The 10,802-nt window shown below is 41.3% G+C and overlaps 1 protein-coding gene across 4 annotated transcripts; it reads right to left on the reverse strand.

Moving 5' to 3' along the window:
• Positions 1–1,403: 1,403 nt before the first annotated feature.
• Positions 1,404–9,652, reverse strand: wt1b (WT1 transcription factor b). Of its 4 annotated transcripts, none has more exons than XM_015037138.1 (9): positions 9,149–9,652; positions 7,502–7,624; positions 5,732–5,831; positions 4,527–4,607; positions 3,863–3,965; positions 3,618–3,765; positions 3,428–3,517; positions 2,288–2,371; positions 1,404–2,132 (listed from the first exon to the last, which is right to left on the reverse strand). In XM_015037138.1, the coding sequence occupies exons 1-9, from the start codon at positions 9,555–9,557 to the stop codon at positions 2,011–2,013; spliced, it is 1,260 nt and encodes a 419-aa protein (XP_014892624.1). In that variant the 5' UTR covers positions 9,558–9,652; the 3' UTR covers positions 1,404–2,010. The 4 variants fall into 4 exon arrangements, with proteins under 4 accessions (XP_014892624.1, XP_014892622.1, XP_014892623.1 ...); XM_015037136.1 differs by having other exon boundaries at positions 2,279–2,371; XM_015037137.1 differs by having other exon boundaries at positions 3,863–3,968.
• Between the last annotated feature and the right edge of the window lie 1,150 nt (positions 9,653–10,802).

The following is a 10,802-nucleotide window of genomic DNA, read 5'->3' on the forward strand; positions in this document are numbered from 1 at the left end:
TCAGCCATGTTTTATTAACGTACCTGCAGTGGCTGAATCATCTCATCTCTTGCACACAAGCTGACACACAACTCCGTCCACAACATTTATATTTAAAGATGACAGGCTCACTATGAATGGGCCCCCTTGTTTCTCCCTTTCACTGAGATCACCAAAAGTGTTGTGCATTTTCAGAACCAAGTAGGAGGCCAAGAGCAGAGCGGACATGTGCAGTCTGAAGTCTGAGGTGGAGGGAAGTAAATCCCATTTGGACTGAACATGCTGACACTGCCACCATGTGGCTCCAATGTGGTAAAAATCAAATCGTGGACAGGTCAGCTTGAAGGACAAGCTTATTTGTTCTTCAGATGAGCTTGACAAAATACAGTTTTGACAAATTTATTTTGTCAGAAAGTTTATTGACTTTGTACAAACGTCGTGATATATTTCAAGTATTTATTCCTGGTAAGTTTGATCATTATAGCCTGCAGCTGATGAAACCCCAAAATCAGTTTCAGAAAATTATATTTAAAAAGACCAGTTACAAGCCTCTTATAATAGAAACGTCAGCAGTGTACCGATAAGTGAATCTATGTCCTCTATAGTGCATGGAAGGCAATTGTTCTGTGCCAAAGTAACTTGAGTTTAGAAGAGGTTCAGTACAAGGAACGTGTCTGTTGTGGCCCATGTCCTTACCTCAAACTGCTGTCCACATCTTCTGAATTTTCCCCATAGCCAGCCCTTCCATGAACTTTGATTTACTCTCAATTCAATGTTGCTGTTTTCTGGGGCACTTTTTCCTTCCACTTAACTTTCCATTGATATACTTGGATAGGGGACTCTCTGAACAGCTACTTTCTATAGCAACAATCTCTCATTCTGTTTTATGTATGTGTTTTATTTGGTTTCATATAATATTGAAATGTTGCTATAACAAAGTGTTTCATTAGCTGGAAGCCAAAGTCTTAATAATGAAAGAAATAAGCACCTAACATTACTATACTATGTTTGTAATCAATATGTATGAGTTTTTGATTTTGAATTGAATTCCTGAAATAAATTGACTGTTCAATGATATAATTTACTGGGATGGACCTGTCCTGATTATGATGTTTATCCTGTGTAGATGGGGTTTGGGGGTGTAGCTTCAGTCTAGTGGACCTGAACCATACCTCCATGTTCTCTAATGAGATTTAATGGGCCACAGATGTTACTGGTTATGAAGATGTGTGTCAGAGATTTAAGAGGGTCAGACCTGCATCTTGTCAGAGTCACAGAGGGGCACCGTTTTACTGTCTTTCACCGCCGGCACACACCAACACTGCTCATAGGTGGCCTCTCTTATTCTGACAACACCCAATACTCTGTGTCTTTCACACACACACACACACACACACACACACACACAGTCGTTCACACTGAACACTGATGTCAAATCAGTTTTATGAAACAGCACAGATAGTGCCTAAGGAATGTCTGGAGTGTTACAAAAAGGCACCACGTACGATATATACAAAGCACTTTGGTGAGTAATACCAACTTTAAGGCATATAAAAATGTAGACAAAAAAAGTGGGAATAAGAGTCCGTTTTCGTGATCTTAATGCAAAATCCGTAACATTTTCAAAGTCGGACAAAAATCAAACAAAAAACAAAACAGTGCAAGTACATGACAATAGAATAGTGTATTAATGTTTTCCTCATCATCACCCATAAACAGCAAAAAAAAAAAAAATATATGTATATATCCTTGGCTCAGAATTTGTGTGGCACTCTCTCCTCTCAAGGTCTGAGATTTGACGCGATGTAACCTTAACGAGCGGCGGTTGAGGAGTATCCTGATGATTTTAGCCAGTCTGTTCTTCTGGCATCAGATGTCTGACTGATGCCGCCGTCAGCTGCACTCACCGCTTCACCACGTCTGGCAGGCCACCTTAAACTGCTGACCAGGCTCCGGGCATGTTTCTCCGCGAGCTGGCACAACATATTGTCACCTTCTTCTTCTTCATGTTACTCCCCAGCCTCTCGCTGCTCAGATGGCAGGCTGCAGCTTGGTCAGGTTCCTCTGGTGCATGCTGTTGTGGCGCACCAGCTCGTCAGAGCGAGCAAACTTCTTCTGACAGTTGGGCCAGCGGCAAGTAAAGGGCTTCTCACCTGACAAAAAGTGGACAAACGAAGAAAAACAAAACAAAACAAAACAAAACCGAAGAAGACAGTGCTTTAGAATAACAGGCGGTGCAGTAAAGTGCATGAGTTGAATTCAGAACAATTGAGAGGAAGAAAATAAAAGGTATACGCACTTGTTTTACCTGTATGAGTCCGAGTGTGTGTCTTAAGGTGATCTGACCGTGAGAACTTTCTCTGACAGGTCTCACACTCAAAGGGCTTCACTCCTGCAGACGTGACGGTCACAGTCACAGTGGAAAAATGTCAAGAGGAAGGGTGGGGAGTCAGAGTGTGAATGCACAATTAGATGGAGCAATCACTGTCGAACACTGGCTGCGGTGCAAACAGCATCGTTACGATTTCAAAACAAAACAATGTCCTTGTATTTTATGACTTGAAGGGATTTCTGTTGTTTACATATAGGGTGCGTTCACACTGCAGCCTGAAGTAGCCCAATTCCGATTTTTTGGCAATTCCGATTTTTTTGCAGGGGCCGTTCACACTGCCAGTAAATGTGATCTGTATGTGAACGGGCAAGCGACCTGAAAGTGTCCCGCATGCGCACTAGAGGGCGCAATAGCGTCAGCGTTCTCAGTGTTCTGGCAACTGCCATAAAAAGAAGAAGTGCTCAGTGTTTGTGGAAGTAAACATGGAGGCTAATGGTGGAGCTTAGCTTACATATTTGAAGTTGTTGTCCAGCCGGAGCAGCATATTAACAACTCAATCCTCGTATTGTCCGTCATGGTTGTTGTTTTTCTTCCCACTTGCGCGTATCAGGACGCATAATAGTGAGATTTGTTGAGAATCAGTGAAGTTCAGTTCGGATGAATGCGGCCTGAACGTTAGGTCGCATTTGAATCGGATACGTATCGGATATGGGTCACATTCGAAAAAGAATCCGACCTGTGCTGTTCACACTGCCGTGAAAAGATCGGATACAGGTCGCATTACGTCAAAAAAATCGGAATTGGGTCACTTCAGGCTGCAGTGTGAACGCACTCATATATAAGTCAGAAAGAAACAAAAATATATTTATATTTATTTCTTGTGTATTGTTCATATTTAATGATATAGTGCTCAAACTTATACAATACATTACTATTATAATATTAATAGCAGTAATCCATGATAGAAATCTCACAGTAATTAGCAACAGTAGGGTTTTATTTACCACAAAGTGCCACAAAGTGTGTGTACGTAGAAACGTCTTATTTTAACAGGTTTCTGCCTCCAGTCATGATACAGATTGGAGGCAATATGAAAAACAGGTTAAGTAAACGTACCTGTGTGTCTGCGTTGGTGTCTCTTCAGCTGATCTGAGCGAGAGAACCTGCGGCCACAATCCGTGAAATCACACCGGTAAGGCCTTTCTCCTGCAAAACAACCCCCAATGCCACTGACATTAGCATTTCTTTATCCCTTTTGGTAGCCCAGATGTGCAAGAATCAACTTATATATTTTTGTAGCGCTCACCTGAATGTTTTCGGCCATGCATCTGCAGATGCGACTGCTTGAAGTATCTCTTGTTGCAGCCGGGATGAGTGCACACAAAAGGGCGCTTCTCGTTGGCCTCTGCAGACTTTGCCGCTGCAGGAGCAATGCCGGGTACCCGTCTGACATCCTTGGAAAGACAGAAAAACACAACAGAGGTACTTGTTAAGTAATTTGCTTATTTAGTACAGGTGTATATGCGTATGCGTTTCGGTTATCTGACTGACCTGGAGTCCCTTGAAAACGCCGTGTGTGTGAATGTGGTACTGGGCGCTGACGAGCATGGGCGGGGCCGGAGCTGGAGGGTCACTGTCATAACTGATTCCATGACTGCTGGCAAGTGCAGATTAATAAAATGCAAGCAAGTGAGGTGGATGTGAGGTTTCAGAACAAACTAAAACGAAGCAAAAAAAAAAAAAAAACTAAACTAAACAAAACAAAAAAAGCTTCTTAACTGTAACATAAACTGCAACAAACTTATCTGGCAGCTTTTAAATAGATTTCTGTTACGTGAAACAGAAACGTGTTATGTCACGTCATGTGAGCTGCGCTTGACTAAACCACATCTGAGTCAGAAAATGATTGTGTTTGATCGTCATATAGCCATTTGTTCATAAAGATACATTTGACTAAAAAGACAAATATATCCTTTAGTCTTCATAATACATGAAACATTCAAAGGTGAAACTCATCAAATACAAAATATACAGATAAAGACACTAAGTATATATATGTAAACTCTTCTCTGTGCCCTGTTTGTACTACTGGCAACAGCCGCGCAGCTAAAATCCTCTTCCTCCTCCTTTGTAGAGCTCCACCGAACCCGGCCCAAGGACTAATGAAGATGCCATTTTAAAAAATATATAGTTAAAAAACAAAAAGCGGTCTCACCTCTTCATTGTTGATGTCAGTGTGTTCATTTGGTTCCATGTGACGCATTCCAGCTGAGATGCCATTTGGTACAGATTATCACTGACATCAAAAGAAAATAGTATCATGAGACGACATGAAGGTGATTAGATGAAGACATTGTGTTTTTAAAGGAACCCCTGATAGTTTGCTCATTAACTCTTTCCACCCACCCACCAAACTATAGTGCTCTCATTATAAAACACATTGAGGCTGTTTTTACCTCGGCAGAACCCACTGCCAACACAGACACACAGACACACACACACACACACAGGCATGCACACTTTTAAAGAAGCGATTGCACTCTCTGTGGGAGTGAACGCCTTCGTGCCTAGTACACCCTGGACCAGAGCATGACATCACTCTGTCCTCAGCATCATTAGTGGCGGGAAACGGTTTCGGGGGAATTCTGGACGGCATTCCTTGAGAAGTCCTTGAGGGAAGGATCGCGATGGCTCGCTAATCAGTCCTGAGCTATGGTAAACTATGGGAAGACTCATTGACGTCTGACGTGTACTTGCCGTGTGTGTGAGCGTGTGCACGCACATGCGTGCCGGCGTGCTCGCTTGAGGGTTTCCAGTTCCTGCCATGAGCTCTAACAGCAGCACACTCTTCCTCCCGCTTATCTGCTGCTGTCCCAATATTTGGGTTGCACATGTTTCTTTTCTCCAACAACATCTCCAGTCGGCATCTAAAGAATGTCCTCCTAATTTACTGCTTGAGATGCTTTACATCAAAACGAACACAAGTTGAAGACACATTTAGTGTCTGAAACAACCAAGTCTCACACGTTCACTGAACTTGTCTGTTGTACTTTCTTCCTCGTTTTTTTTTTTTTTTTTTTTCCCCTCAGCGAGGACTCGGACGCATCAGCGGCAGGTCACTGTGTGTTTGTTTTGGCCTGCTGAGCACCAGTAGGCAGCACTTAACCTCAGAACAAACGAGGATTCATGATACAGACAACGCAGAAGCCAATGCAGAGCTCCTGCATGGGATCAGAGACGGTTCACACTTCCAAAAATTACCAAGAAATCGTCAAGCAAGTGGAAACAATCTGACGTTGACAGATGAGCGAGGAGTCCAAAAACGTTGGCGTTAAGAGGGAAAATTTCGTTCAAGGGTGATTGAAGACAGACAGAGTGAAAAGCAGGAGCAATAAACGTGCGAAGAGGGGATAGTTGTACCTGTTGTAGTTTCTCAGCAGCAGAGCTTGATTGCTTGGGCAGGATTCTGGAGGACTGTGGCAGCCAAACATGGGATTTGGTGTGGAGTACTGCTGATCAACTGAAACAATGAGATGGAAAACGTTCATTTAAAATGGATCAGCATTGCGTGACCTTTAAATAAGACAGGCTGAAACCCCTGTCTGCCTTTCTTGGCCCTTCACCCTGCTTTTTCTATTGTGCAGGGTGTTTCGAACGTCTTTGTGAATAAGGAAGAGGACTTCTTGCCCTTAAAATAAAAAAATAATAATAATAATTTTTGGGATAACTTGGAATCAGTAATATATTTGGTTCCAAATACACTCAAAAATATAAAGCTGCTGTCCGACTGTTAAATATTTTGCCATGTGTGTTGCAAATCCTTCCATGTCTTTGAAGTGTGTGTCTCGCTTTTGATGCACGCCTGGTTTGAATAGTGTGTATGCACTGAAAGCAAGTAATAAAAAAAAAAGTAAAATTATTTACTATTCACGTGAGGTAGGCAGTAGAAACATTATGCTGAGACCAAACGTCTGCCCCTCCTATGCCCAAACTAATCACTAATGGTGTGACGCAAGTTTAAATGTCAGTTCTCAGCTGAACTTTTACAATAGATTACATGTTTAGTAGTGATCTTTAAAAATTCTCCATCACAAAACAACATAAACAATTACAACCATTACAATTATGTTAATAACAGTGTTATTGTACTTTTCAGGTCTATTAAAAAGAGGAGGAAGTTAAACCCACACATTTTCCTGTTTAAGATATAGAAAAGAAAAGCAGGGGATCCTGGAAATGAGTTTGCTTTTTCATAAAAAAATAAAGTAAAGTAGTAACAATGTTGTGTACTTTTCATGAGCATGTTGGCAATACAGTGATGAAAACCTAAATACAGTCTGAATACATTATATTAGATTAATACTTTGCTAATTTCTGGATAGTATTACCTTTTTGTTACTTATAATCAAGCATAAAAATAATAATAATAATAATGGCATCTGTTTACGCGACAGCTGCAGACATGTTAGTTCACATGTTTATGCACAAGAAACTGTTGATAACTTATAATGTATCCACTTCTCAATACAGCAAAGATGAGAACAAACAGACAACAGAGCAAAAACTAACTTTTGTGCTACAAAAGTTAGTTTGGTAGCACAAAGCTAACCTTTGCTTTGTTGGCTTTGCACCACAGAAAACTAACTTTCGTGTCACAAAAGTTAGTTTATTGGGGTATTTCTGGTAGAAAAGGTCGAAGTTAAAGCTTGAGTATTGAGAATGTGCATTGTATAATTTGCGTATCATGAAACACTGTAAGATCCAACAAAAACCAGACGAACATCATTCTTCCTTGGAGAGCTCAGAAATATTATTGTATCTGCGTGCACTTTCATAATATATTTGTAAAACAAATAATAGTTAATTTAAATGGCTTCCACGTCTCCTCTTTTCAAGACGTTTGACGAGAAACTGTGGTGGTTTTCAGGTTCGTATAGTATACTGCTCCCCAGACAGTTTCTGACATTCCAACAGAGTCTCAGAAAACTATTCCCTTTAAGTTATGATTTCCAAAGTCATCAAGGGAAACTGTGTTTACGCGTGCCAGAAACGGAGACACTTGAATGAAAGTGGATATTAGCGGTGGTGTTTGTGATCTGAGAAATGATGGGTTGCTTCTTATATAACCTTGATGATGAGACGCGACAGTTTTCCAGTCTGGTGGAGACGCGTCCCGGCGCAGACATTTACCTATGCTGTTCGGCGGTGACAGCGTGTCCTCGTGTTTGAAGGACAGGCTGGAGAGCTGGGGAGTGTGATGGGAGGGTGTGTGACCGTAACTGGGGTTGCTGTCTAAACCGACTGCTCCATAACCTGAGAGGGAAAAAAAAAAGAAAAAAACAAATGAAGATGGCGATGGAAACAGAAAAAAAGAAAAAGATGTTATTTTTCCTGCTCGAGCCATTAAAGGTCACAATCTGACAAACGACTTGTGATGTCTTAAAGGTTGCAAAGTTGTTAGGTCGGTTATCTGTACTCTGCTGGTAGTAGCTCTTGGGCCCTGGCAGGGTTACCGCGGAGAGACATTCATCACACAACTAAATCCTCTTTCCTCAGAAACATATTCGTTTTCCCCTCATCTATCTCTGGCCTTGTGGTTGCAAAATTTATGGCAGGTGGAAAAAGAAATCTGGCAAAAACACAAGAGACAGTCTGAGAATGAGCTACTGTTGGATGCGCTTAGTAGAAGAAATGAACAACATCAATCCCAACTCATGTCTTCAACAACAGTAGCTTCACATTTAATACAGAGCACTTTTAAAACATAATGTCAACTTTAAGTGGAGGCTTAATTTTGTTGTATAAATTCTTAAAATGTTTATTTGACACACACTCACACACACACAATCTCACACTGTTACACACACCAATGAGGTACATCCTGAGTTAGGTCCAAGCTGGAAGTTAAATACTTTCTTAGAAAAATGACTCATTAAGTCTTAAATCCTTTAAGCATCTTGAAAATTGTTTTCTGTTTTATTGCTGCATCAGAAACCACTTTCCACTGTAAACTGCATCGGCAGAAACAGCCTACCTTCATTTAAAGATGCGAATTCTGATAGCAAATTAAGAATATGAGATTTTAAGAGGTTTCCAAAACAAGCATATGAGTTGGAGTTTGTGAACTAGATATGTTTTTGTTTTGTTTTTTTCCCCTCCAGATTTCATTTAATGATTAATGAAGTCTTATTTAGACCATGTGTGTCAAAAGATGTGATGGCACGTCTTTCCGTTTGACTTTTATATTTTTGACCTAAGTAGATATCCTGTCGCTAAATGAGCCAGTACAAATCGAGAGTTATTTTTCTCACACGCAGTAAAATTTGACACCTAATTTAAAATGTTTCCTCGCTGCTTAGCCGGTGTTTTTGTTTTTTGTTTTGCTTCAAAATAAATAACCAGAGTGAAATATGTGCTGTAAGGCTTTGTATAGTTCAAGTTAAATTTAAAGTATTTCAAAGCTTAGTTTGTGTGTTAGAATCCTGGACTTGGCAGAGATCGTCCTGTATTTTCAGCCATGCTTTCAACTGGTTATTTTTGGGTGACTTCAGAAAAAAAACAGCTCTGTCCTCAGCTGATACTTGAGTCATAATATCCTGTTTAAGACATTTTTCCCGCAAGTGTTGACTGAGTCCAGAACTGAGAAATCTACTACAGATCAGGTCACAGCTGTTACGGTTCGCATTGATCCTGTTGAGACGTTGCTCTAACACTTTTAAACATGAAGGTGAATGACAAATCTCTACGCTGCTTTAGTCAGAAATAATAAAAAAAAAACGACATGTTTGTCTTTAACTGATTCTGTTAAAGACAGATTTGTGACGGCGGGTTCCTCACCCTGATTCCTGGTTGGAGGTGGGCTGTCCACGCAGCCGGGCAGGTAGGCCCCAGTGGGAAACATCCTTTGACTCGCGGGCGTCTCCCCAAAGGTGCCGACCCGACAAGGGCCTGAGCCTGTGAACTGGCCGGAGAAGTGAACGGTAAAGGCCCCGTGCCCGCAGTGCGGGTCCTCGTTTAGGTCAGCGGCCCCCCAGTTGGGCTCCTGCTTTATCAGGGAGTGGTGGGAGTTCAGGGAGCTGTAGGGAGGGCCAGGGTGAAGGTCAAGCAGCTGGGTCCATTGGCCGCCTCCGACAGGTATCCCTCCAGCTCCTGGTAGGGATGGCACAGGGGGTGCTGGTGGCAAGAGGGTCAGATCGCAGACATCTGACCCCACAGACATGCCTCCGAAGTTCAGTTCAGTCAGCATCGCTGAATGCAGTTCAAAGCAGTCCAAACAGAAAATGGATGATACTCCAGCAAAAAGGAATAAATAAATAAAAAAAAAGACTCAGGTGATCCTAAGAGGTTATCAGTAAGAGTAGGTGAAAAACCAAAACGTTTGGAGCCAAATCTTCTTCAGAAACAAACATAAGTTCTCACAGTGCGCTTCCAAAGTCATTTTTTCAGCCTCTTATGATGAAGGGAAAAAAAAAACACTTAATTGAAAATTAAAAACCTGGATGACAAACTTTGAAGCTTCTCAGGTAACCTGCAAAAGAATTAGGATTAAGCATTAAGACTCCTGAGTTAATGGTGTCTGGATGCTGTGTCTCTACATTGTCTGGCTTTCCTTTTTCTCCTGAAGCCTGAAATACTGCATAACTCTGAACTGAGGGAGGAGCCAGATGACTCCTCTGCTTTGGCCGACCAGCTACAGGCTGCAACAAACTTAGTAGATTCTGACAAATGTCACCCTTGCTTTAGAGGGTGTTGCTCTCCTGCTCTTTGTCCAAGCTGAGGCGTTGAGGGTTTGAGTGAGTTAATTAGATGTTTAGTATTTCTGTTTGTGATCGCGTGCAATCGGTTGTCTTTAGCTGTAAAACTTTAACATAAAATGAAAATGTTTGAATTCAAATTATGTCCCTGAAAAAAAACTTACGAGATGTTGTCTGGAAGTTTTTGAGTATATCATCAGACGTCATGTTCAAGTTCATGTTCATGTACAATAATTAAGCACCGTAGGAAAACAGCATGAAGAAAACTGGATAAAAATAAAACATATTAATCAGACAAAAGATACAGAAAAGATCCGTTTTGTCGAGGTGAGTTTTTGCTTGCTGATGCAACAACGTGGAAAAAAAAAAGCAGTGTTTATTGTATCATCTAAAAGTGTAATATAAACTCTAAAAGTCAAAGTGGTTTTGTGTGAATTTTCTCCTTTTGGACTCCTTTGCTAAAAGCATTTCGCATAAAGTGCACGGCCTTGGAGCAAAGCCACATCACACAAAAGGATAATTATTTATTAGTGGAGGAGAGAGGGAGTTCAGTGTGGGTGTGTGTCAGACACAGAGGTTCCAGCTTCGACTCTAACTTTACTCAAAGTGGAGCTGTTTGCAGGAATGCAGGAGCTTCAATAGGCCTGCAAAAAGTAGCCAGCTGCTGCGGATCTTTTAACATTGTGATATTTTTCAAATCAACACACGGGCTCCTCCTTCCCCTCAAAGCCGAGAAC

The sequence above is a fragment of the Poecilia latipinna genome, unplaced genomic scaffold (assembly GCF_001443285.1).
Source record: "Poecilia latipinna isolate Pla-1442-1.1 unplaced genomic scaffold, P_latipinna-1.0 Scaffold396, whole genome shotgun sequence".
Taxonomy (NCBI): Eukaryota; Metazoa; Chordata; class Actinopteri; order Cyprinodontiformes; family Poeciliidae; genus Poecilia; species Poecilia latipinna.